At 41.2% G+C, this 27,932-nt stretch overlaps 5 protein-coding genes across 5 annotated transcripts; 2 read left to right on the top strand and 3 right to left on the bottom strand.

The window, feature by feature from the left end:
• Nucleotides 1-5,014: 5,014 nt before the first annotated feature.
• Nucleotides 5,015-8,557, bottom strand: PADG_02143 (uncharacterized protein; the record flags this gene model as incomplete). The annotated part of the gene is made up of 2 exons (XM_010759413.1): nt 5,015-5,673; nt 5,761-8,557. The coding sequence occupies 2 exons, from the start codon at nt 8,555-8,557 to the stop codon at nt 5,015-5,017; spliced, it is 3,456 nt and encodes a 1,151-aa protein (XP_010757715.1).
• Nucleotides 8,558-11,623: 3,066 nt separating this feature from the next.
• On the bottom strand, nt 11,624-14,129 carry PADG_11379 (60S ribosomal protein L5; the record flags this gene model as incomplete). Its single annotated transcript, XM_010759628.1, has 4 exons — nt 11,624-12,482; nt 12,583-12,620; nt 13,340-14,005; nt 14,076-14,129. 4 exons carry the CDS (start codon nt 14,127-14,129, stop codon nt 11,624-11,626), a joined length of 1,617 nt encoding a protein of 538 aa, XP_010757930.1.
• A 526-nt stretch (nt 14,130-14,655) lies between these two features.
• On the top strand, nt 14,656-17,845 carry PADG_11378 (uncharacterized protein; the record flags this gene model as incomplete). The annotated part of the gene is made up of 7 exons (XM_010759627.1): nt 14,656-14,818; nt 14,907-15,075; nt 15,153-15,224; nt 15,282-15,553; nt 16,537-17,153; nt 17,271-17,331; nt 17,388-17,845. 7 exons carry the CDS (start codon nt 14,656-14,658, stop codon nt 17,843-17,845), a joined length of 1,812 nt encoding a protein of 603 aa, XP_010757929.1.
• A 1,322-nt stretch (nt 17,846-19,167) lies between these two features.
• On the top strand, nt 19,168-20,675 carry PADG_02138 (uncharacterized protein; the record flags this gene model as incomplete). Its single annotated transcript, XM_010759412.1, has 2 exons — nt 19,168-19,813; nt 19,897-20,675. The coding sequence occupies 2 exons, from the start codon at nt 19,168-19,170 to the stop codon at nt 20,673-20,675; spliced, it is 1,425 nt and encodes a 474-aa protein (XP_010757714.1).
• A 1,573-nt stretch (nt 20,676-22,248) lies between these two features.
• Nucleotides 22,249-24,221, bottom strand: PADG_02137 (uncharacterized protein; the record flags this gene model as incomplete). Its single annotated transcript, XM_010759411.1, has 5 exons — nt 22,249-22,759; nt 22,828-23,585; nt 23,680-23,787; nt 23,844-23,991; nt 24,076-24,221. The coding sequence occupies 5 exons, from the start codon at nt 24,219-24,221 to the stop codon at nt 22,249-22,251; spliced, it is 1,671 nt and encodes a 556-aa protein (XP_010757713.1).
• Nucleotides 24,222-27,932: the final 3,711 nt, after the last annotated feature.

Below are 27,932 nucleotides of genomic sequence, written 5' to 3'. Positions count from 1 at the left end.
AAAGTTAATGATAATATTTTTTATATTAATTATTTTCTTTAACTTATATTTTTTTTATTATTTTAATATAATTTTAAGTTTAAAAAATTATTATATATTAAATTATCTAGATTTTTCTTATAATCTATATTTTTTCTTAATACAAAGTAAAAATTTATTAAAAATAAATTTAATAAATTAAAATTTAAGTTTAATATATTTATTTATTTTATAAAAACTTTCATTTGAATTTTATTTTATATTTTATATATTGAGTAATTTTTTAATATTTCTTTTAATATATAATCAAAGTATAATTCTTTAAGTTATTTTTTTAATTTTTAATTTTAATTTTTATTGTTAAATCTATTCTTTTATCTTTTAGAATATTTATTTAAGAAGATATTTAAAATAAATAATTTTAAATAATTTTCTTTTTAAGCTTATTTTTTTTATTAAATTAATTTAAAATTTATCTGATCAATTTGAGTTTTATATTTTTAAAGTTTTTTCAATATTATTTGACTATTTGAAAATATTTATATATTTTTAATATTTAATTTCTAAAAGATAATTTTATAAGTTATTATAAAAGTTTTTTAAACTTTAAATAATTTAATGCTTAAACTCTTATACTTTTTTTTAAATTTTATAATAATATTTTATACTTTAAATTTATTTTAAAATATATTATTATTATATCAACTTCTAATTGTATTTATTCACTATTTAAATCATATAAGTAGATTAGTAGAAAGTTTTTCTTATTTATCTTTAAAAATTTCTAAATATTTATAGTTTTTTTTCTTTTGATAAATTACTAATAGTAATATCTATAATAAATTTAGAATTTTTATTTAAGAATAAAACTCATTATAATTTATATTTTTTATATTTAAATTTAGAAAAATAATTTTTAATCATAGCATATATTTTATATAGTTAAAAAGATATTATCTTCTTTAAATTTTAAAAAAAAAATTTAATTTAGAAATTTTTCTTTATTTAAATATTTTTCAAATATATTTAAAAAATATAAGATAAATTATTCTTCTATTTAAATTAAATAATTTATATTTATTTTTATAATTTTTAGCATATAATTTATACAAATTTTATTAAATTAAATTGCTGATAATAAAATTAATATTTTTATTTTTATAGCTCTAATAAAAAATGTTTTAAAATTTTTTTAAAATACTTCTTGAAGCTTTATTATATAATAATTAAAACTAATTTGTAAAGTTTTTTTTATTTTCTTCATTAAATTTCTATTGCATAATTTTAATACAGAAGTTGAATAAACTATATATAATTATTTTATATTTTGTTAGGCTCAGCGCCCGACTGAGCCCCGGTTAGACTCGACGTCGGATTAAGCTCGGCGCCCGATTAGGCCAAATATTCTCACGTGATCAAACGACCATGCGGGTGGTTATAACCCGGGCAGGCCCCAGCACCTCTTTCATCCCATCAAGCTTAGTATTTCGTTATATAGCAGTTAGCAACGCAGATAGTTTCCTTATGCAGCTCGCATTTGCTCTCTAACATAATTTGAAAAATAACTTTTTTTATATTTAAAGTTAAATAATATTATTTAAAATTTTCTCAGTCTGAACTATTATGATTCAACTAAAGTTATAATAATATTAAGATAAAAACTTCAACTCATCTATCTAGCTTAATAGTTATAATAAGAATATTAAATTGAGAAATATAATATAAAAATAAATAAACAGTTTAATATATACATAAATAATAAAATCAAAATAGATTAATTTTTAAAATAAAATAAATTAATAAAAATAATTAAATATAATTAAGATTAAAAAAATTAATTTTAATTTATATTATTAATAATTATATTATAATACTTATATTAATTTATTTTAATTTTTAATTTATTATTATTATTATAAATGTATTTATATATCTAAATTTATTAATTAATTTTTAATTATTAAAATATTTTATATAGTTAAAAAAATAAAAATTTACTTTTATTTATATCTTTATTATATATATTATAAGTATATAATAAAATATTTTTATTTAAATTAAATAATTTATATTTATTTTTAAAATTATTATAATTTAAGTTAAAATTAAAGTAAAAGTATTAATTTATTTATATAATTATATAGTTATAATAAAAATATTATATTAAAAATTAAAAATTAAAAATAAAAATATAAAATAAATAACTAAATAAATCTAAATAAATAATTGAAAAATAAAATAAATTTGTAAAATATTTATAATAGATAAATTTAATATTAAAAAAATGTAAAAAAATATAAATAACTAAAAATATTAATATAAAATTAAATAATAATTAATTATTGAATTTTTTAAAAAATTTAAAAATTTAAAGTATTTATATAAATAAATAATAAAAAATTAATAATATAATATTAATTTAAAATGTTAATTTTAAAATTTTAAAAATTTAAAAATATTACTTTTTTATAAAGTATTTTAATAAATAGTATGAAAATAAAAAGTTAATATAAAAAATTTTAATATTATAAAAATTAAAATAAATTAATTTTAATTTATATTATTAATATATATATTATAATAATAATTTTTTTTAAATATGATTTATATAAATTTTATTAAAATAAATAATTAATAATAAAATTAAAATTTATATAATTTATTATTTTTTATTATATTTTATAATTTATATAATATTTTTTTATATTTAAAAGTTCTTAATTTAATTTATTTAATAGATATATTTTTATAATAATTTATTTATATATTTAATAATAGTTTTATAATATAAAATTAATTTTTTTTATAAAAAATAATTTTAAAAATAATTTATAATATATAAAATTTAAATATTATTAATATTAAATTAATTTAAATAAAAAATATAATATTATATTAAAATTTTATTTTTATATAATAATATATTATATAAATATTATAGATAAAAAATAAAATAATATTAAAAATATATATTAAAAATATATATTAATAAATAATAATAATAATAATAATTTTAATAAAAAATTATATTATTAATTATATTTAAAAATTATTTTTATTTTTTAATTTTATAAATTAATATTTTATTATATTTTATAAAAAAAAATTTAATAAAAGTTTTATATTAATAAATATTTAATTTAATATTTAAAAAATTAATAATTTATTTTTAATATATTAAAATTACTAATATATATATAATTTTTTATTTATATCTTTAATTTCTATATATATTTTATATTTATAATATATATTTATTAATTTTATTAATTTATTAAATTTACTTATTAGTTTTTAATAAAATTAATTTAATCAAATATTAAATATTAATATTTATTTTAATATTTTATTAATATATAATAATTTTTTATAAAAATCTTAACTTTATTAATTTATAGATATATTTTAATTAAATATTATTTTTTTATATTTTTTACTAATTTAAATTATTTATAATTTTTAAATTTATATATATATATATATATATATAGAACTTATTAATAATTATATCTATATAATAATTTAGTTATTAATGTATTATAATATTGAATAAATTTTTAAATTCAGTTTTTTTTAATTATAAATAATAGATTAAATTTTATATATATTTTTAGTAGTTAAATGATTATATTTTATAATTTTATGATATAGAGAGATAGATTTCTCTCATTTATAAATATTATTTATTGAACTATAGATTTTTCTTCAATATAAGTTATTTTTTAGCAATTTGATTGAGAGTTATATGTGAAACTTAATCATGTGATTGATTGATAATAGCAGAGTGAGAAAGACTATCAATCTTTGCAGCAGTTCAGATGCTTTTGATTTGTCTAATTGCTCTGAGAGCTAGAAGAAGTCTCCTTTCTTGATTTGAAGCTTAATTCTCCATGATTGTTGAGAGATTCACAATTGAATTGTGGTAATATGCTGAGAGGGGAAAAGTGACCAACTCAGTGATCAATTAATTAGTACCTATCAGATTATTGTCATTGGCTTCTCTGGATTTTCCTAATTGGACATGAGAGTGCAGCTGGGAACAACTCCAACAGTTGAATAAAAATGATAATTAAGAAACCAAGATTCCATTAAATTAACTGGCTAACGTTACGGAACAGAGACTAAGGCGGTTGAAAGTACGGCAAGAATAGTTACGGAGGCGAGAGAGAAAAGGTACGCATTTTCAGAAGATCACTGTCACTTGCTAAAATATATACACGAGGCCAAATGCACATCGAGTAAAGATAGATACAGGGAGTAGGCAATGCCAAAAAGATCACGAAACGAAAAGCATTGATTTAGATAGAATGAATGCAATGAAACGAGCTCAATAAAAATATAGATAAACAAAACAACAAGGCCGTATTCTTTAAGGGTGAATGTTGAGTACGAGAGTTAAAACATTGAGATCGAAGGCGCTCCCAGATGTAATAGAAAAGAAAAGAAAAAGAAAAGGAGAAAAAAGGGAAAAAACTAAACAGAGGAATAGTATACCAAAATGAAATAAAATTAACACTTCACTACATAAAATATTGCTGGCTGCTTTTCGCATTGATGTATATACAAATTGACATTCTGCAGAAATGATGAAGAAAATGAAAAGAAAAGAGTCACTGAAGCACTTTGAATGGCTTTCCTCCCTTCTCTGAACCCAGATGATTTCATGCTACATAAATGTCAATGGGTATGCAAGAGACAATGTATAGATTGAATGCTGAGATTTAAGATGCATTTTGTGTGTGTGTGTGTGTGTGTGTGTGTGTGTGTGTGTCAGGAGATGAGGAGGCAGAGATATCATTAAATAAATTAGCCTTGACTGTGATCTTGCATGCAGACACAAATTACAATGTGAAGTTTTGAGAATAAAAATGTGAACATGAAAGTACAGGAAATATAACAATGATATTTTATCCAGATGTCAATATGTCGAGTTCCTTTTCATTTTCAATGTCCCAATAGCAAAAATGAGCCACCGAGGCACAGAGGGGTGACCTGGCTGGGTTCGTTCAGCACAATGTGTCGACCGAGACATGCATCACAACCCTTCCCTTCCAAGCCCAGAATTAATCTGAGCAGCAATCTGGCTCGCCTTAAAACTTTCAAAAGCCTCCGGATCCCTCTCTCGCAGCGCAAGCAACTCCTCAATATTCGCACCCAGCTCTTCTAACGCTTTATCAGGCCCAACGAGCTCGATGCGCGTCTGCATTTCGCTGCTACGAAGCCGTTCGAGCTTTCCACGCAAGGCCGCAACCTTCGCTTCATCCGGAACTGGAGACAGCGTATCCGTCGTAGCTGCTCCGAGGTCGGTGTTGAGGATGTCACGGCGGATATGTTGTTGAAAGCGGTGGACTCTGCCTTCCTCTGAGGTGAGGGCTCTGGAATGCAGGGACGTGTTCGACCCCCTGCGGGACAGGCGGATGGCGTAGTGGTCTGTGTCCTCGTCGTCGATGGCAGTGTCTGCGTCTGCGTCTGCGTCTGGATCTGCGCTTTGGCTTGGTGCGTGTGCGTCCAGGATAGCGGAGTCGTCGAGTTTAGACTGCTCAACGGAGTCCGCTGTGGACGCGTGTGAAGAGCTCGATTGTGGAAGATTTGCTTTTGTGGGATCCAGTTCAGTTGAGAGGCGTGTATCTGGGTATTCATCTTCGAACCGTTGAATCATCCTCTGCAGGGTGAAGTCAAGGAATTGAAGCCGTCCTAACAGCAAGAAAAAATTAACATGTTACTTAGAAGTGATATTTGAATATAACTCTGATGCAGCATAAAAGTAAAAGAACCACATACGATAATTCATTTCATTACCAGCCCTGTCTTCCCTGACAAGGACCGGTTTTAATCGCAAACGGATTTTCCTTGCGGAATTGAGGAGATTCCTCGACATGTCACGAGGCTTTTTAGTGCCAACGCTACTGGAACGACGTAGCGGTGTTGACCTGCCGGTGGAAGTCGGAGATGTATCACCCATGCCCTCCAAGGTATTGTGCTCAGCATTACCAAGGCAAACGCCCAGAGCTTTCACTAGTCCAGTACCACCAATAACATAGTCCTCATCTGGAGCTGGCTTCACGGGATCATCCACCCCGTCATCATCTACGTTTCCAACGATATGTAGAAGAATATCAGGCATAGGGACAGTGTGTTTTTCAGGGGTTGCGCCATCAGAGAGCTCTTCCACAAGCTCACCTCGCTCGAGGTTCCGAAGCGAATAGGCAACGATTTGGGATGCTAGGGCCTTGACAACTTCCTTGTTTTCCGCCGTAGGCACGTCAATGTCTATTGCGATAAGGGTATGTGAAATGCGGACCGCTGTCATCAAAGAAGCATATAATGCGCAAGCCTCTTCTTGAGCAGTGGCGTCTTTTGCCGCAGCTAGAGCAACAATTTTCGGGTTTTCCAAAATATTGATATGACACAGACGACGGCAATCCGGTAATATTTCTGCAAGGGCTATGGCATGCTCTGGGGAGAGGCTGACATCCGCCAAGTGTACTCGCTTCAATTCTGCCATTTGGGGGAGATATCGTCGCAACATTGCCAGCGAGTCAGGCGGTGTTGCAAAAAGTCCACGGTTATGTGAAAGGTCAAGAAATCGGAAATTCGGCAGAAATGTAAGCGCTTGGAGAAGGGAGCAGAGAGGTTTGGGCATAAGTGAACAATCGGCCAGGCTAAGGGCACCGAGGGGATGGCCCTTCGCCTTCTGGATAGCCGCTGACAACAGTCCCAAATGTTCAACCAAGTTGTTTCCTCCCAAATCAAGCCCCTCGCAATGGCCAGCATGAAAATATTCAATAACATGTTCCAACCCCTCCGCTGTCAAGTTGTTGTGTGCAACCCCAAATCGTCGCAGCTGAACAGCCCGCGCTGCTGCGCAAATTTTCGCGAGGTCTTCAGCAGATGGATAACACTCGCTAATAACCAGCTCCTCCAAGTGGTTCCCTGCGAGCCGCTCGGCTAATGCATTTGCGAAAACAGTAGATATTTCCGTATTTGGCTTACTCCGGTTCGTAGATGAAGGGCTTGGCCCAATCGTCGGGATTGAAGCTTGTGGAAAAGGGATTCCTGAGAGGTCTATCCCGATCAAGGATCGTGACATGTGGATAAAAAGAGCAATATATCTCCATCCATCGTGACCGATCTTTGGATTATCTTTTAGTGACAGCTTCTCAATTACCCCCAGTTTATCATCGTGAGTAGATTTGCGGTCGTTATGCTTTTTGAAATGGCTTCTTCTTAGCCTTGCTTCCTCGACAGTCCTTGTAGACAGAAGCCCAGCAAGAATCACTCGCACAGATTCATCAGTGAGGCCACAATTTTGTAATATCAACTTCCGGACCGGAACAATGGCAAGCCAATCACTGAAGGTAACAAGGTCAGCAAAGGACATGCAAACGCCGCTGAGATCTAGCACAGCAATGGTCCCAGGAGACTCTGCAAGACCCGAAGAGGGAGACGAGATCTGCTCCACAAGCTTTTTCAAAACACCGGTTTCCCGTAGTTGACAACAACGGCGGTATATTCGGATAGGGTCAGTAGTCGGATGTTCCTGACCCTTCGTGGGGCGGAGGGGAACTGAGGTGCCTGATTCACCGTCCCGCATAAGTTGAATAGGAATGGTCCCGTTGGCTTCGGCCTGTCTTCTTTTCTTCTCCTTGCGCTCCTTCCGTTCGCCTTCAGACCTCTTCTTCTTCTCCTGCTTTCTCGTCGGTTCTTTACCAGAAGCTGGCTTTTCCTTTTCCTTATTCAGTTCTGCAGGTTTCGTTTCACTGCTAGTGGGATCTGTTCTTTGTGCCGCCTCGGTTGGTCCTTCATTAGCACCTGGTTGCGATGACTGGCCAGTTGAGCCCTCTCCCTTCTCAGCAAGTTTGGAATCTTGTCTTTTAAAAACTCTGATTTGGTCAACCATTGTTGATTTCTTTTTTGCCGGCGGCTGTGGATGTGCCTGCTGTGGTGAGGGTTGGGGAGGCTGCTGGTGTGTCTCCTCCTCTTCAGATTCCGACCTGCGGGAGGTCCCTGCAATTTCCACATCGACACAAAAGGCAACACGGCGGAGCTTGGCCTGATCCAGCTCCGCAATCTTACATCTATCGCGATGATGGTCAACATTCATAACCCTTCGTTCAATAATTACCCCCTGCGACGCCATCTTTCCTAGCACAACACCTGTAGACGAAGAGGAAGACAGTTTCCGGAATGCATTATGAAAAAACGAAGGTTGACTCTTTGGAGAACGTAAGTCAAAGGGGCTCGTCAATTCATCCTTCTTGTCACTCTTGTCCTTGGGAGAGAACGATGCACCAAAAGGGTTGTGCAACTCTTGGCGTGGGCTCTGAGCGGGCTGCTTCGCGTTTGCATCTTTCACGTTACTTTGCGCCGGGGTAGTTGAGCCGCTCGAAGAAAATTTCTGGCTAAGGCTGGATATCCAAGAATTGCGACGGCCAACTGGCGGGCCTCTCGTGCTTAAGGGTTTACCTGTACTTCCACTTGTTTGTAAGGACGTTAAAGGAGGCAAAGGCGTAGATTCATTGTTCTCCGTTACAGTGCCTCCTTTTTTCTGTTTTGATGGTGCCGGTCGAGGGCTCATCGCGGAGGACGGTAGTGACTGGGATAGGGATAAAGGAGAGCTGTCATTGGTTAGATTGTATTTTTTTGTTTGAAGTGAACTCGCGACGACGGTTGGGTCTGGTAACATCGGATCGGGGCTATTTCTTGGAACTGACGGATCTGATTTTGGTCAAACAAGATTGTTTGATAAGCGACGGAGTTAGTATCTTAATATGCCACGGGATGCAGGAATGTGAAAGAAAATAATTATGAAATGGTGGCAAAATAGGAAACAGAGTAGCTTGTGAAGAGCTTCTTGAATAGTAATATTTCTAGAAGAGAGGCATATACCTTTGTGAGAATGATGCAGCCAGCTCACATCGACTGAATCAACGTTCTCCATCTCACGTACGGAGGATGATCTCACAGAGGACACAGCTCTTCCCAAAATTCAACGAAATCAGGTCCTCCTAAAAGAATAATAGCGGCTGAGAGAAGAAGCACAAGAAGCAGGGTTTAGATATATCGCAACGGAGTAAGTGATACAGGAATAACCGGAGCGGTAGAGCTTCAGGCGAGAATCCGGATAATGCTCACACGGCAACGAGGTGGGGCAAACGCTGGGTGCGACACGGAGCGGACGAACGGCTGACTGTCTGGAAGTGGCAGAAGCCACGTCTGCGCCAGCAATTTGCACGACGGCAGAGTTGATGAGGGTGCGGATATTTCCTGCGAGAAGAAGCCCTGGCCGGGGGTTGGGGTTATAAAGGGTATATGGCGGTAGGCGGAGCGTGGAGCATGGAGCGTGGAGCGGAGAGCGGAGGAGGATTAGGGCGTTTTAGGGCCACCGACTATTGAACTTATCTAAGGACCGGTTGGAAAACGGATTCCATCATCGAGGAGAGGGCGAGGTTGGATGGGCTTAGTCAGGGACAGACGACATAGTTAACTAATGGGGAGCGTGTCTTGAGAGTGTAATAGTGTGCTGATTAAAGATATGAGATAACTAACGAATATAACTATGTTAGATGAGATTATACATGTGGTGGTGGTTGGTCGGTGTGGGTGGGCGACAGAGAAAGGCGGAGCTGACTTAATTAACTACGGCTAACAAAATTTAGATACATCATAGTTAGCAGCGCTTCTTTGTCCGACGGAAATCCACCTGATAACTAAGGTGAAGAATAAGAATAAGTAGAGCAACTTGTCATATCTCAATTATTTAATCACGTCTCATCGCACCCGTGAACAGGATATTTACATTCCTCTAGTCAAATTAATTATTAGTTACCTACCTACGTGAATTCTCCCGCCGGGGTGTTACTATTTCTTTCCTTTTATTTAGTATCGGAGGCAAGTTGAACAGCAGACAAATACATCTCTCACCAAAGCGTTAGTAAACGGTAGAACAGCTCCAGGCAATTATTCGGGTCATCGACGGAATTGTACGGGGACGGAAACACATTCTAAACACTTCGATCCTCTCTCTCTGGCTAGGCGTGCCCTGTTAGATCGCGCCTAATTATTAGCCTTTTGAACTCAGCGGGGCCTGTCTCCAGTTTCGCAGAGACAAAATCCCCCAACTTTCGGTTACATTGTGGGGATGGATTACTTGGAGCCTCATTGGGTTAAACTACCTAGGCTGTCCACTCTGAGTGTCCGAGCTCCTGTCCAGATTAATTATTTTTATCAACTCATCATTCCGTGTGGTGTGAGTTCGCCCACTTTAAGATTGATAGAGCCAAGGATGATGTGGATCGGCCAAATTTCCGATTATTCATAGTTACCGACTCTCCGTATATCTCAACGACGAGACTCTACTCCTGGATGATGTTGTGCGGAAGAGATCTGCTGATCGAGATATGTATGTGGGATCGAGGTACGGGGCAACGTCGTGAATTGAAGTGGCACAGATCTCACGAACCATAGGGACCCTGAGAACATGCATGTACTCCATGCTGTGCCTACAATAATAGGCGTGAGCGATGCACTTCAACATGCCTCAATGGAAAATATTGCTGTCCTGGAATAACATGCCTCTTCAAAATTGACAGATAATTTGAAAGCAATGGCTGGGCCCCTGGAACTCTGCAGCGCTCACTTGAAGTGGCATCAAAACAGAGAAATAATGACAGGACAGGATGCTGGGAGTTTACCTTTTGCGCTGAAGATCAACGGGCAAAATACCCTGAGAAGTAAATACCCGATTTGTATGACTCGACAGGCCTCCGAATTTAAACAGCTCGGGAGGTTCTTAGGAGTGTCTGACAAATTATTAGTAATGATCATGGGGCTATGAAAAAGATATGATAATCCTAACTGGACAGGTATCGATCCAGGCATATATGGAACTGTCTTTGTCTTGCTCGATACCTCTAATATGACAATGCTCCATTTCTGGAGTGCAAATGATTGATCCATAGAAGTGAGGACGCAAGGTCCAACTCCTCTTCCCAACCCTCTCCTTGTAACTGTATGCACGGAATACCCGGGCGAATCAAGTAGGGACTTGGAATCATGAACTAGATATAAAGACCATAGTAAAATGATGCTACTTGAACTCGGAAGATAAAAAGGAAAAAAATAGTATAGAATATTTAAAGAAGATGGTGAATGAGCACCAGAGCTATAGACCCTTTGGTTGAGGATGGACTTGGTTCTCTATTTGAAACTTAAAAAGGCCAGGATATTTTTTATTGTTTGTCATCGGTTTCTTTTCGAGAGGGAGAAAATCATTGATATCATTTGTAGTTAGAACTCCATGGCCAGTTAAAAAAAGAAAGAAAGAAAGAAAGAAAGAAATATAAGAAAATGGAATCCAGCCTGTTAGCTCCTGTTTGATCCATCCATCCATATGTTTCCTTTGGGAACAAGAAAAGGTTAAAAGAACCACAATAATGTGCCGTTTGAGTATCGAGAACCCGCATTCAATTAACAAATTCATATCATTGTGCTTTTTTGCAATAGGCTTCATCGTACGGAAATAGTAGAATTAGAGAAAGAACCGTGCCATTTTCCGATTTTGCACATAGGAAAGCAAGAATAGAACGAGAGCGGAAAACTCGACAAGGCTGTAAAGAGAGAAAGAACATCAATCATATCCCATTTATGCCAACTCGCGAATCTTCTCCTGGACACGGGCGTCCTTCTCAGCACGAGAAAGTTTCTTGTTACGATACTTCAAGCTCTCAGCCTTCCACTCCTCCTTAGTCTTCTTGGACCCGGCATCCTCATCCTTCTTGAACGGATCGGCACGGATAGCCTTGTGCGCCTCAGCGTAAATCTCCTCGAGATCACCAGCATCAATATCGTCATCAATATACTTCTGGAACTGGGACTTGTAGCGCTCCTCATCGTCATCGGCGAGCGTCTCCATGTACTCCGCAACGTGGCCACCGAAAATGTATCGGCGGAGTGTCTCCGCGTCCAGCTCCTTAGACTCAATGTCGTAGCCTGGGAAGCGGTTCTCGGAGTGTGGGATCAGAATGCCACCGTCAGAGGCACCCTTCATGGCCGCAAAGACGCGGGCGCCGGTCGAGGTGCGTGCAAGACCAACATCAAGAACAGCCTTGAAGGGACGGCGGGTGCCCTCGTCAGTCTCAGCAGCCTCAGTGAGGTTGTACTGGCCCTCTGGCTCCTCGACACCGACAAAGTCCTCATCCAGACCGAGTTTTTTGAGGGTTCGGCGGGCGAGGAGAAGGCCGGTGGCGTAGGCGGCGGCCCAGTTGGTTAGGCCATGGGTGATACCATAGCGCTTGAGCTCGTGGGCGTAGGCGCAGGAGAAGACTTTGTCACCGGTGATTTCTGCAGTGACGATCTGGGTGATGATGTCGCGGTTGGTGAAACGTACGACCAGGCGGTACTTGGGGGCGTTGTACTTGTTCTTGGCCTGGGTGATCAGACGCTTGCGGGCATAGTAGTCGGTCTTTCCCTGCCGGCGGCGCTTGAACTTTGTTTGGAAACGGCTGTGTGGGTGTTTTCGGTCAGCATATATCGCTTTTGTCCCCCGCACACAGCTAGAAAGAAGGAAACAAATTTGAACATGTAATAAACGAGTGATCTCACCTGTAGTAAGCGCTGTTCTTGACGAGCTTGGTGAAAGGCTACAATCAAAAATAAGAAAGAAAACCCGGAGTCAGCAATTTGCGCTTCAGAATAAATTTTTTCTTCCACCGAAGCATCTTGCAAAGACTCGCCCTCAATCACTTTTCTCTGAAGGAACTGCGAGGATTGAGCCTTGGCAATGAAACGCCAGCTCTGGCAAAGAGGAACTTACCATCTTGCCGGTGGGTTGAGTGCGTCGAGCTGCAACTGAACCTGGACGTTGGACGAGTTGGGACAGGACGAGGAAGAGAAAAGATCGTTCGTTGTAGTGGGGGATTTCGATAGTTTATTTTTGTGTGTTCGCTTAGCGCCAACGTTCCCAAAGCTGCAGGCAGACGGGGTCGGCGACGAGCTTCACTCTAACTTACTCCGTGCGGAACCCAACAGTGAAATCAGACTTTGGAACAGAAAATGGAAAATGTATAAAAAATATACAAAGTTAACTGACATGATGTATGAAGCAAATACATCTCTAACCAATTGATTTTGAGTCCTTTCTTGTTATTTTACTGGAAAAATTGCTTTTTGGTACGAATTTCAGATGGTACCATACCTAATCTATAACTTCGAGCACATGCTCCGTTCTGCCCTTGGATAGTAGCCTATATAATCTAACTAAGATAAAAGTCGAAAGAAATTGCGTTGGTTAAATCTATAATTTCGCTCTCCCATCGCCCTCCAAAAGTTGCAACCCAGTCACAACCTCCAACTCCCTCACAGCATCCTTCGTCTTGCCCAGATCGACCTTAATCGTGCGGAACCCAGCCTTCTTGGCCCATTTCAGATTAATCCCAATATCATCCAAAAACACAATATCATCCGGCAGAATGGATGATAGGCCTTTCTTCTTCGCAGCATCATTCATCTCCTTCAGCGCCAGCGCATAGATTTTGGGATCCGGCTTCCGAAGTCCCACATGCGCGCTGGAAATGAAGAAATCAAAGTACTGCTGTACATTTACTGGAGGGGGAAGAGGATTGTCTGTGGGGAGAATGGTCGTATTTGACAATGCGCCCAGGACGAACTGGCCTGACGCTTGTAACTTCTGTAAAGCGGGAAACATGTATGGATCTGGACTCCGGGCAACTCGCATCATCTCCCAGAACAGGTATTCTGCGTCGATCTTCGGGAGGAGTGGAAGAGGTGAGAGTGTGGGTAGCCCTTGCTTCTGGCACTCTTGTGCGTGGAACGCTTCCCATAGATGTTTGTGCTGGAAGTCAGCACTGAACTCTGAGAAGAGGTCCGCGTCTATTTTCACCTCCCCGCGCTCGATTTTGTGCCAGGCACCGTTTGGAGAGGTGTGTTGGATGCTGTAGTTTATCCAGCCGATCGGGATTTTGTTTGCGATCTCGTAATCAAGGATGGCTTGGAAGGGAGAGACGACCTATCCAAGAAGAAGGATTTGGTGTTAGTAGATTGTAGAACAATTGCGAGCCAGTGAAGGGATGCCTTACACAAACGCCGCCAACATCGAATAAAAGCCCCTTAGGGCGTTTGTTACCCGCCATTTTGGAGATAAGAAGTTGGACTATAACGGATGCTGTGGCTTCAAGTATGAATTAATCCTTACTAGGATGCATATATATAAATTTTAAGACGCCATAGAATCCGTCAGCCGTTGTATTTATGCGAGGAATTGCCATCTCATTCGGATTGTGCCGAGGTTAAAGATCGCGATGGGAGGAACCTCACTCATAAGACGCAATTCTGCTAGGTCCTCAGCGTGGGAATTCATTTGATCGCATAAGTCAGTAAACATCCAGAATCGTCTCGTTATCATTCCAGGGTCCTTAGGGTACAAACTTGCATGGTATTTGTTTGATGGAGTAGAATCAACTCGGCAGCTCTAAAGGTGAAGTAATTATCTTCGAGGATCTTATCAGATCTGATCCAATCTATGATATCACGTGGTAAAACAGCCTCTGGACAAGTTGGAGATGGCACCAGTTCAGAGTCCTGGGATAATTATTTCATCATCAGAATACAGATATTAGAAATTTTTACATGTCTTTTTAAAATTATCTTTGCGTAAGCATGGACGTCTCAAAAACCATCACAGAGTTAAAGTCTTCCTTCGTCAGGAATCAAGTTCGCATCCTATCCGAGGCTCTAACTCCATCTGAAGAGTGGCGCGACTACGGTCCTGCTTTCGAAGATGATATCCCCGATAAAACGGTAGAGGATGTACTGCAAAAATGTATGAGGTCACTCCTTTTGAACAATCGTGCCATCTCTTAATCCATATCCTCCAATTACTGAAGCCATGATTAATTGTGTAATATTAGTAAATGCTGTTTTGAAGAAACACAATCGCGCGGTCTTTTCATCACAGGCAATCCATCACGTCGCCCGGCAGATTGAAAGTCTCTATTGGAACTCAATTGACGCGGAGACGGGGGTTGGGCCATTACAAGGCCTTGTTGTAGAGAAAGGCACTGACTTGACGAATTCGAAGTACGAAACTCCCTGGAGGATGTTTGAGGAGAGGTCCTCTGTAGTTATTGTCAGACTAACCCACAACAATTAAAAAGGAGCATTGCTCGACTCCCCGAGAATTGGAGAGAAGATGGTGATGAGGACATTGGCCAGGATGATAAACTTAGGTTTGATTGAAGTCTAATATCTATATCCTATTTATCCTGATTCTAACTCTACTGCAGATACGAACATTTGCACCAGCGTCTAATAGAGCTTGACAATCAACGCAAACAGCAGCAGGAGCGTCTTGCGCAGTATAAGCAGCTAAGGGAGTTGCTGGAGCCGTTCAAAGATCCTCAAGTAAACATCCAGCCAAACCTTGTTACCAGAGACAGCCTCTTGGGCCAGGAGATTGACAGAATGAGAATGCTTGTCGCAAAGGTTACAAGCCGCGTTGGCAAGGCGGGTCTGCATGTCGAGCAGGAAGAGATATCCCAGTCGATGCTCGATCCCGGTACGAAACTTTCAGCGGTGTTGGATATGACTTGAAGCTGGTTGGACGGTTGGATTTTATAGTTTTCGAGTTGGCAGCTTCGGATTTCGCTCCCACCGATTTCCAAGCACCGGCAAGCTCTTGGCGCGCGGAAGCATTTCAAGTCAAGATAGACGAGAGCATTTTTTACATTGCGGACTTGTTGAATGGGATGAAAAATATTTGGTATTGACTGAACTCAATTTGTGCAAGGAAACCTCCATGGGAAAGACGAAAAAGGCTGTTGCTAGGATTATGCCTTTTTACGTTAAATTGTCTGCTTACAACAAGGTTCAAGCGTGCTGCTGGGGCTAACTTACTTTAGTTGCCCCACATCTTTCTGCAAAATGTTTTGCGTTGAGAATCAGTTAAACATGGCATTCGGAGTTTGGGATGTTTTGGGCGAGAAGACGGGCTGAGTCCTGGAGGAGATATGTGATGCTGGACGGTCGAGCACTTTATGAGAGGATATCTTTACTATTGAACTATTGAGTTTATTAGACTAGGCCTATTTGCTGGCTAACCATTGGCTTAATTCAGTTGGCAGGAGGTAGTTATTATTCTATGCTGAAAAAAGCCACTCTGTTGCTCTGCCAATGGATAGGCTGTAGTTAGTTTGTGTTGGTATTTGTCGAGTAAAGATAGTTATTTTACTTCTCATAAAAAGCTTCCTGGTGACGTTTGCGATGTGTAAATCTTTTTCCATAAACACGCACAAGTAACACTTCTCTTTTAACAATTTGTGATATATCAACTCACCTTCTCATGTCTGCGCACCTCTTAATCCTCTTCTGCCCCTTAATTAAACTGGCTCAAGCTCCCAGCCACAAGTACTCTGTACAAAACGCCTAGATTCCAATGCCAGCTAGACAGATCGGTTAGTAAGCATCCTGGTTATAAGACCCATTCCCAACGCGAAGGATAACCGACTCAGTAAAATATGCTCTACGCGACATTCTAAAAAGAAACCGAAGACAAAGAAGGCAGCACAGAGTGTGCTGTGGAAATTTCTAATACGTCTATTGCAACACACCACTCCGTCACTCGACACCGCCGAGCCAGGCATTTAGTGTCGCGGGAGGACGTGGTCCGGTTTCGCGCTGAAGTGCTGGGTATTCCACCACCAAGTGGAACTGGGGTAGCGGACAAAGCGCCCGCCGAGGACGACGAGCTAACGGAGCTTAACGTTGCATTTTCCAACGCCAGAATGTCCTTGGCTGGCAACACTTCCGGTGTCAGCAACTCAGGACCATCTTCCCCAACCCCTTCCGCCAACGCCAATTCTGCTGCTGGCGCTGGCCTCTTCACCAATTTCTACGATAACAACAATAACAGCAACACCTTCAATCAGCCTGGGTCTGCCATGGCCGGCATGTCCCGCCAGAGCCCGAGCCCCGTTCCCGGCACCCCTTCCATTCAAAATGGAGGAGGGATGGGGCCGATGAACGTTGGGATGCCAGTCAATGCTGGGCACCAGATGGATCTCAATCATCTTTATGAGATGGTCCTCGAGCTCAGTGATGTGTTGAAGAGCAATCGGGATATGACAAAAGGGATTATTAACAGTACAGAAGAAATTATGGTTTGTTGTTCCCACTTTTTCCGCCCAATGCCGACCGTCTTCTTTCAACAACGGGGTTTATGTTATCCAAACAAAGAGATCAGAGGTTTTACTAAATTTTTATTTCTTTCATTACAGAGGCGCGCTGCTGCTGAGGGTAATAATCTGACGTTCCAGCAAGTCAATGGAGAAGTCACTGGTAAGATCCTCGACAATTGGTCTATTAATCCAACTAACTCTCTCACTCATTCATAGCTGCCCGAATCGCGGAACTCGAGCGTGCCCTTGCCCGCGAAAAATCCCTCGTCGAAATCCTCAAGCGTGAACAGGTCGAAAACACCAAGCTTATCGGGGAATATGAAACAGCCGTCGGCACCATGGTGGAACAGATCCGTCACTACTGCCAGAACAATAACATGCACTACCTCGCCCAAAAACGCCACTACAACAATCTCCTCCAGGCCGAGCGTGATGCGCACCTTGAAAGCCGCCTCGACAGGGACAATTGGCATGCCAAGGCAATGAGGTGCGCGGAAATGATTCGTACTGCATACCGTCTCCGCTGCGAGGAGGAAGAGGTCCCCATCCGTGTCATCTCTGGTTTGCAGAATGAGGTTCGCGCCTACCGCAATGCTCTGGGCATGGAGCCTGAGAAGCCTGACGAGGAGTACGGTTGGGAAATTCTTAAGGATCTTCCCCCAGGCGTTGATTGATTTCACATATGCCGTTTGTTACCTTTCGACCCTGGTAATATTAGATTTCAAAATTTATTTTACGAGTGCGATGACAACGGGGACATATCATGTGGGCTGGTGTATGGCGTTTAGGTACAGATGTTTGGAGCTGCGGGCTTGATTTCTCTTTTTCTCCATCTCTCTTATGTTTGTCATGATGTTGTTTTTCTCTGTGATATACCCATGGAAGCGGGTTAGGAAAACTCCTAGGGAGATTCATTTGACTGCACATATGCGTTGGTTTTCCTGATGATGCAACTGGAACGCTGGTTTTTATGTATCAAGTGTTTGTCCTCTTCAATTCATCTTCTCTTCTTCATGCTGTCCATATTCGACAGTTCTTTTCACGTTTGTTTTTTGTGTTTCCTTAGAAAAATGTGTCGCTTTTTGGCTCGCATTTCTCGTTCAAGGAATACAATAGTTAGAACTACATCTCGGATCTCTCAACCTCCAGTTGACAGTCCGGAACTGGTAGCTGTATGAAAGTTTGTTTTAATTTTTCAACAGGGCATCTCAGCAATGCTCTGCGTGTCAATCTTGTCAAACCGGTGCCACATCTATGACAAGATAGGTTCCCGACACTAAATATGTTTCTTCCTGCATGCTGCCCCATTCTTGTCGATATTATCTCTATATCCTCCAGTACGAGATTGAACAAACATGAATTCAATCTTCTCCATTGCTTTCCATTGAGGAGGAATCATCTGCGTGCGAAATAGTGTAGGAACCATTCTGTCAGCGCCTCAAAATAAAAACTCCAAGCCAGCCAGCTAAGCTACGTATCCCTCTCCTTGGTCCATCCATAGCTGCCATGTAACCTGGAAGTTTCTTACATCAGGAGTTTAATAAACACAATCTTCATTGGAAACACCTCATGGTCTGGGCTTGATGAACTCTGGTCGTCAAACATTATCATCAGTATTTTTCTCATTCAGCTTGAGGCTAAAAATAACCCGCATAGGATCCCAGATCTACAAGTTTGCTGACAGCTTTTCTCTCCCTGTGCTAACCACACCACAGAGGTTCCTCAGTGGAGGATATGACCACTATTAATAAACCCAACTATGATTCTCATTCGGGCTGACTGGTTCATCCAATTGCCGAGAGGACTGTTGGCACTAGCGCAGCCTTGTGGCAGGCTCATGGCCTGGTCGATTTGAGCGTTTCGCGGTTGCGGGAGATATTTTTGAATATCTCCCGCGACTCTCCCACTAATAACTATATCATTTGTATAAGCTGCGTTTTTTTGAATGTCTGGATTTTTCATGGGATACGTGGACCGGTAGCTGACGGCATTGATCATGACCTCGCCAACTGCATCAGCTAACGCTGCTGACATGGAGTCCCAGTCGGACCTATCGTCCATTGGCTCTTCAATGCCACAGTCGCTCGAGAATGAACAAAATACGAAATCATCGTTCCCATATGATTCATATGAGAGCTATGCAGATCATCTTTCCAAGGTGGACGAGACGTATGAACGCCTTGTTGACTTTTTCAGGTCACCGCTACCTCAGCCCCGGGTGAGCGACAAGACCTCGCTAGGAACGGTAGTCATTGTTGATGAGCTCGGCGGGGAACTCAGGTTCAACGAGTTTCCTCATAAACCCGAGCAACTAGACAAAGACCATTCGTCTATCTTAAATCTCCTTGAAGATCGCCCTGCCGAATCTAACACGAGGTTGATATTCATTGGCTACTACCATGATGCAAAGACTGGTGAGATTGAAGGGGTGGATCGCAGGATCGTGGATGCAGTTGGCATGAAATATCGAGTCCATCCGGAGGTGTATATGATACAATTCGGTATCATAGGGACTAGAGCATCAGATATCACTTTTCTCTGGCAGTCGCATGTCAGCGATTATTATCTGAGCTTACACCATCCTTTAGGGGACACATCCATCTACGTTCACGAGAGCGACGACTTGAGGAAGCAAAGAACTGGTATGGAGTAGCTCTCCCCCATCCACCTCACAGCTTGTTCAACAATGCCAGTTTGGACATACTGACGGGCATGACTTCTCAAGTGATAATCGTTGCCTGCAATGGTCCCATTGACTATATCACCCGCGACCCGAACTTGTTTAGGTCAAAAATGTTATTTTTCAACAAGCCATTCCCAGTCCCCGATATCAAAAAATCAGATAACCTCAATGACATATACATCGATGATCTCAAACAGTTTAAACCCGAAGATATCGCATTAGCGACTCAAAACCCACTCCTTTACATCTTACCCTGCGCTCAAATATATTCCCTTTCTTTGGTTTTCGAAACTCAATCGACATCATTGGATCCTGAAAATCCCGATACACTAGCGCATCGCTCTGACAATCTGCAGAGGCAAAGTAGCAATTTCCAGTGCCTATGGGAATTCGGGGCACGATATCCAACATCCTCCTTGTCAGAGCTCATGTTTTCCGTGCTCAAACGCGACTTGGAGAACGAAACTCAGCGGCTACAGGGACAAGTGCCACATATCAATATGTCTGCGGCGATTGCATCCCTTGAGGAATCAAAGCGCAGTGTCCAACAAAACGAGTCCCTAAAACGCCTGACCAAGCTCGCTTTTATATTTGTCCCGCTGACCTTTGTCACTTCTGTTTTCGGCATGAATTTGAATTTACTGGGGACTGGCAAAGCACATGTGTGGATGGTCGTTGTCGCAGTGCCCTTGGCCTATTTACTCGGGTATGCAGGGCTGGGTTTCTATCACATCTGGAAGGCGATTCGAAGAAGTATGCGGGTGATGTTGCGATTTCTTGGACTATCCATGCTCCTGGATCGTTTAAGAGAATGGCGATAAACAAGTCAAGGCCATCTTGAATAGATAGTCCTCCTATTGGCCGTTGGATGTTCCGTTTTCCCTGGCCTCACTCCCTCTGTCGATTTTCCAGCTGCAAAGTGACTCATGGCTAGCTCACGAGTTGGTTCTTTCCAAGTCTTGATCTCTTGTGTTATTCATATATCAATTGAGCGGAATCCACGCAGCATAATTGTATGGCGTAATAATCACTGGTATCCCTATCGCTTTTTGAGGCCTTTTTTTGATTTCCAGAGCCACCCCAAACACATTGTTGAAGATAATAGTAGAGATCATAAAGCAGGCGGTGTCCAAGCCCTAGCCTAGAGAAACCTTATTGTATCAGCCACAAGTTTGTCAATTTCCAATGATGTTGGAGAGAAGATGTGCCAAAAACCCCCACCTCGTATAAAACATCTCCTCGTTTCCTGTGGTAGTTAACGCTTTCTACCTGACAAAATATACTATAAAACTGCGTGCTCTCTCATAAAATCCTCGAAAGCATTCTGGGTCACTTGCAAGCACATTTTGCACGAAACACTTTGATTGGATCGGATTATATTTTATAATTCATTTATTTATTTATTTTCCAAAAGTCTGCAGTCTGCAAGAGACGCCCGGCCATTCTATTCAATAAGGTTCAACGGGGGAAAAATATGGAGCCGTCGGAATGTCGTCTACCCCGAAGGGCGTGATTATTCTCCGATATATTATGACATCAATACCCTGAAGAGAACATCCGTTTTCGCACCTCCAATTTGTCTTCCATTTACACGGTTTAGTGAAGTATATAATACTCTGTCCATTCCTTTTTTCATGCTTTCTTCTCCCTTGCGCCGCGCTCCCGGCTCTCAAACCGGGGATTTATTATAACAACCCTGGGAAAAAACGGCGACTTATCGATTATTGTAGTGATTGCTATATATATCATTAAGGCTGTTTTCCCCCTTCATATGTTTCTTTTCCAATCATAAATTTCGCCTCGGATTTCTCTTCTCTATGCGTCGTGCTTTATTCACCTTCTGTGACCTTGGCATTGTTTGTTTCTTCCTTTGGAGCATATGGAATGGAGACAGTATCGATATATGATTTATTTCTCACGCCAACACTGGCAACCGGGCCTAGTTGCCAATATGGGTGGTGAGATGCTCCCTAACCCACTGCAGACATGCCTAGCTTTGTCGGTTGACATGGCCCTTTTTTCCAAGGTGAAAAAACGTCGGATGCTCCTATCAACTGCAAATGGATGGTGAGTGAAAGAGACACGCAGTTGAACAAGTTGAAGGGCTTCCCTACTTGAGATAGAATCCAGTCAAGGTGTGATATATTTTACGGAGAGCAAGAGAATCTGACTGAACTATGACAAAGAGGCAAAGGATTGAAGAGCGGGAATAACATGACGAAGGGGTGATAAGAGAGAGGGGTGTACCCGTTTCCCGCGGGTACAACCCTGTTGGCTATTGACACATGGTTTACGAACAACCATGAGTATATTCAATCTCGACTACACTAAACACCGGCAATGACATGAAATAAATAAATTATCAGAACTCTCCCTCGTGTTTCGAGTCTCAATTTATGCGATCCAGTACCACACCTTCTCGATGAGGTTACGTGGGTTGTCCGGAGGCCACTCCACAGCATCCAGAGCAGCTTTGCCGGACCAAATATCGGCTTCCGCAGGATCGACGAATTTTGTCCGCTTATAGACCTTCCAGAAGAAGTAGAGTGCGAAGTAAATGGGGACACCAAGGTAGGCAGTGAGAAAACTTTGGACTTTGAACTCAGGCGCAAAGGCATCGAAGCCATTGAAAACGATGATGATGGAGAAAAACACCAAGGAAAAGTACGCAGGTATTGGTTGCCAGGGAGCTCGGAAGACCATGGAACTACGATCCACGCCTTGCGCTTTGATTGCGTGGTGGAATCTAATGCAGGCGACACTGATGGAAACCCAGGTGAAAAGCGAGGCGACTGTGGTCAAGTTTTGGAACCAGAGGAAGACAGTGTTGGCGCCTGCGCTGGTGGACATGAAAGTGAGAAGTCCAAAGGATCCGGTGATCAGGACGCAGTAAATCGGCACACCCCTATATGGGAAGAAAGAGTCAGCAAGTCCCAACGGCCAAATGACCTACGGATGTTCGATGTTGCTTACAGTTTGGTGCATTTAAGGAGAAACTTCGGTGCTTGTCCGTTTTGGGCCAATGCATAGAGGTAGCGACTACCTGTGTACAAGAATGCGTTACCCGACGAGGATGCGGAGGTTAGGATAACCGCATTGATGATGGATGGGAGGACTGGAATTCCGGCACTCTTAACAGCGATGACCCATGGGGAGGCGGCGCCGTTGCTTGACGACGTCTTCCGAGCATCCAGCAGATTTTTGTCGTTATATGGAACTAGCATTCCGATGGCAAGAGATCCCAAGACATAAAAGGCAAGAATACGCCAAAAGACTCTCCGGATAGCTTTAGGGATGTTTCGTCGTGGATTTGCTGCCTCACCGGCCGCAGAAGCAACCATTTCTACTCCTCCGTACGAGAATGCAGCATTCACCAGTGTCGAGAAGAATCCAAGGAATCGGCCTTTGTCACCTTTTGCAACATACTCATTCATTGCACCGGGATTTTTCCAGTACCGGAATCCTCGTCGGTCATGATCGGGACCACCCCCAAGATCAATAATAAGCGCCAGGATAAGAAGGCCGACAATGGTGACAATCTTGATACTTGCAAAGATGAACTCCGCCTCACCATAGATGGCCACAGCGAAGACGTTCAGAAACATAATTAGCACCCAAACTAGTGCGATCCACGCTCCGACGTTAATTCCCTTTGCGCCTGGCCAGAATTCAATAAGCAGGGCGGCGGCGGCGATTTCAACACAGATGGTGATGGCGCATTGATACCAAGTCTATTTAACCGAATCAGTATTTGAGCTGTCCGCAATAATTCCCGTGTCCCGTTCTGCTCTTTATTTAAATTTTCATTCAAGGAGTGCAACGTACATTCCAGCCGACAGCAAATCCCATTGCTTCGTCAACATACCGGCCACAGAAATGAGGAATAGCTCCGGGAAGGGGAAGCCATGTTGCCATTTCACCGAGAGACATCATCTGCAAGATCCTAGTCAGCCTTAAGGTTCAGAGAGGAGTTCGAGGGCGGCTTCTACCATTCCGAAGATTGCAACTCCAGTCAATGTATAACCAAGAAGAATACTGAGTGGACCACCCTGAACATGAGCACGACCAATGCCCAAGAAGAGACCCGTGCCTATAGATCCACCCAAGGCGATGAATTGAATGTGCCGGGATTTCAGTCTATTAGGTCACGTCAGCCCACAGAGCCAGAGACATTTGACATTTTTTTCGCGTGGCTATCGGAACGATATTGGAACGACATACCCTCGAGTAACATAGCCATAACGTGCGGCAGTTTCAGCATCACCGTAGAGGCCAGCAGCTTCGCTGAACTGCAGTTCCTTGGCATCGATGTCTTTTCCCACATTGTTATAAGGAGGAATCCGTTCTGATGCCTCTTCTTTCGACATTGCGGGCAGCGATCGCAAGAAATTCGCCCACTACAAGAAGAAGTAAGACCGTGTTGTGGTCGGCGATTAACTTGGAGATATTTCACTTTTTCAAACCCCAACCCCGTCTGTTTTTTTGGCTTTCCGGACCAGAGATCGCAGGAAGATAAGAGCGACCAGGTACATTAGTGTTCTGGAAGGGAGGCAGTCAAGTTCATATATGCAAGGACTTCAACCATGAGCTGAGTGCAACTTCAAACTCTTGTACTGCGGGCAGCTAAGCCGATATGCAACGTTGTTCCCCTCTTCGACTACACGAACCCCTTGGCTTACTGGATGCTATATCGGCTATGTAATATTAATGATGAAACTTCCTAGGGTTGTGAATCTTGTGACGACGGAAATCACAGGCATTTTTTTTGGGCTGCCTCCAGCCACCCTACATGCCTGGCACTAATGTTCCTCTGTGGCGGAAATAAATGGGGTGTTCGTGAGAGACTTGCTTAGATAGGGTTTGTCGGTGGAGATCTTCAAATGAGCAACCTCTCATAATGTCGAAACCTGGCTGTTACTTTTTGGCTTTTTTGGGGTTAATCAGACGCGACAATCTTGGGATTTTTGTTTGCATGGATACAGCAGAGGGTTTCGCCTCACAGCTCTGAATCTTACTGGTCTCTCCCATTTACGAAGGACTGTATGCTTTCGGGTGAGGTGTACGAATGAGTCCAAGCCGACGGCCGATCTTGCCCTGACGGGTCAGCTGAGGGACAAGATATTATTGGAAAACGGGAACAGTGTTTTTGATTTCTTTCTTTGTTTAAGCTTCTTTTTAGCAAGGTTAAGTAATGCAAGCAATGTCAGAAACAATCGTATTTCCTTTGTTTCTCGGTCGGTATCATCCCATTATCTTCCCCCCTCTCTGGGGGTTAAAGCATGATTCTTCGGACTATTTCATTTCCTCTTTTTCGAAAGACCAGACAGTGGCAGCGACGTGTCCTGTACTATTATTCTTGTCCTGATGAATGTAACATGTAGAGTTCGAATCCTTATCATTCGGTTATATTTTCAGCAGAGGCGTTTTTTGGGGGCTTGGGCCTTGGCGTATCATTCTGATCCCCAACGTTACAAGCAGTGACCGATGGCTGGAGAAAATAAAATATGATGAAAGGGATCGACATCCATGCATCCACATTCATGCCTGCTGACATTGCTAATTCGGCACAGTATTGATTGGCTAGGTTGTTATCAATGCTAGAAGATCGCAAGGATAGCCCTGGTTCGGATGGATCTGTGGTTGTATCGAAATGCATCAGAGTAAGGTACATTTTCTCTCCGGAGGTATCAGAAAATACTGCCCTGGTAGGAGTAACGACCCTTACACGTCCTCTGGTGTTTATCGCTGAGTTACCTTAAACATGTTTGGCTTTTTGCGAATCGAATGACAGAAGGGACAAGATATGAAAATGTTGGTTGCTAGTTTCTGGTGGATGGCGAAATAAAGTATGATTCGGCTAGTTTACACGCTGTTTGTCGAGTGTCTGGAGTTCCTCGCATCCGGAAGAACACAACTGTCTTAAGTTCCTGCTAATAGATGAAAATCACAGGTCTGTGTCTCTGTCGCTGGTGATATCAGATGGGAACACCTAACACCAAGTAATAATGACAAGAAGGGAGGGCTACTTCTTTACTATACCGCATTCTTCGCGATCTTTTATTTCCCAAGTTTTGATACTCATGTTGTTTTCGACAGCGACTCTACCAGCATCCCACTAATGGTGGCATTTTGGCATGAAGAGACTGTTCAGCAAATGGTTCGGATACTGGCGGAGATTTCTCCGTAGAGACGATGAAAATTCAAGCGTTGTCAGCTTATTGTGGGGTTGATCTTGTTATTGCTCCTTCCAGAAGCTTTCCATAGAAGGAATTATACTTGTTCTGTATATGGTCTTCCCGCGAACGAATGTTAGTTATCGGTCAAATTCGATATAGCGATCATTACCTTAGAGTCAAGTCTTGGTCGCTAATAGCATTAGATCACCGCTAGGATGCACTACTCTCTTGATACTATTGCTTGTTTCTCTTGGGAGCCAGAGAGTGTAGCTTTTCTAGAAGGCTTGGAGTTGTGGGGTGTGGAGCACATCTAGTCTTGGAACGAAGGTCGCCAGCCTGTGAAAAGTGGAATGTGGAAAGCCACATACGGATTCAGAAGCAAAATTTTAGTCCTGATGTGAAAAAACACTTTTGTGGATATGTTTGAGAGCATCTTGGGAGTACGGATGCTCAATCTCTGGCAATAGTTAATGGCAACTCTTGGCGTCCGGTTTTAAAAAAATACTTCGAGGTATTGATATGTGCAAATCTCTAATCAGATACGACGTTCGAATACGAGCTTCAGAGCACTCGCATTTTGTGGAGATCCTGAAGTCGGAGCAAACCCTATCCTTGCTGAATTCTTCAAGAATGACTTTTCCCGTTCGCGGCAGCTGGACTCTTGGGGAAAGGGTCGGTCGAGACTTGATATAGCCGAGGCTTGGACAGCCTTATCGGCAATATCCGAAAGCGCTCAGCTGTATGAATTGCAGGGATTGTGGAAGTCATTTACTGATGAATTCCAATGCCTTGCCCTGGAATGGTTTGTTTTCATAGGAGCACTGGCGCTGAAGATTTCATCCGGAAATCCAATCACACGCAATGGATGCCACGCACTTACACGAACGTTTGGGGGAGTACTTGGATTGAAGAGCGGTTACATGAGACCACGTCTTGCATCATCAGCCAGAGGCGGAAATAGGCACACTGGAAAATAGACATGGTGATGTCATGGTTGTTGGCAGCTTCCAGTAAGCTTGTCTTTGGTATCCCGAGTCAGGAGTCTGCCGCCGGAAAGAGTCGCCGTTGGCCATTGTATTTTGGCAATCTCATTGAAGCGTTGGTCTTGATGTAAGAAGCCGAGACCGATCTCAAGGCATCGCGACACAAAGAATGAGCAGACTGGATGAAGGATTTTTGAGTGGCACAAAGTTTCTCAGGATATTAAAAATCAAGGTGTTGCTAAATCCCCGAAAAGAAACTAGTTGATAGTTGCCCTGTACCAGATTCCTAGCCACCAAACCTTGTCATTACTTCAAACAAAATATGATTATCCAATGATAGGCCTGATCGCATAGATCGCATTCTTTAACTTGTGTTTGAAATGTGCTTGTTATATCTTGACGTTACAAGCCTTGGTGCCTGGAAAGGATCAGGCCCTGGAGGCACTTTATTCGTCGCGTTCCGTGTGGAGAACAGCTCGTCGACGTGGATGTCTTTTCGCGTTGATGAGGTATCATTGGCTTTTGGGGCAGCAGTTTTATTGAAGAGAAAAGTGGGCATGATAATCATCCAACTGTCAGATTAGCCTATAGCCATTCTGGTATTTTATAGTTCTGGGTGGTTAGGATATAGGACCTGACTTCGAGGGCTGACATGGCACCAAAAGTTTGGGTTGGTTTGGCACTCTGCCACAGCTAACTGTCAGCGTCTCATACCAAATACATGGATAAGTTAATAAGTTAGCCGTTGAGGAATTTTCCTGCACACAAAAAAATAAAAATAAAAATAAAAATAAAAAATAAGGAAGAAGAAGATCTGGGCACCCTGATACCGAGTTGCTCTCACTTTCTAGCCTGTGACGATGCGAATACCACATGGAGTGGGTAATCAAACGGCTTCCGTCCGTTTATTATTCCTTTA

Source organism: Paracoccidioides brasiliensis (genome assembly GCF_000150735.1).
Source record: "Paracoccidioides brasiliensis Pb18 unplaced genomic scaffold supercont2.2, whole genome shotgun sequence".
In the NCBI taxonomy this organism is placed as follows: Eukaryota; Fungi; Ascomycota; class Eurotiomycetes; order Onygenales; family Ajellomycetaceae; genus Paracoccidioides; species Paracoccidioides brasiliensis.
Note: the sequence above shows the minus strand (reverse complement) of the source record. Positions and strands in the feature narration are given on the sequence as shown.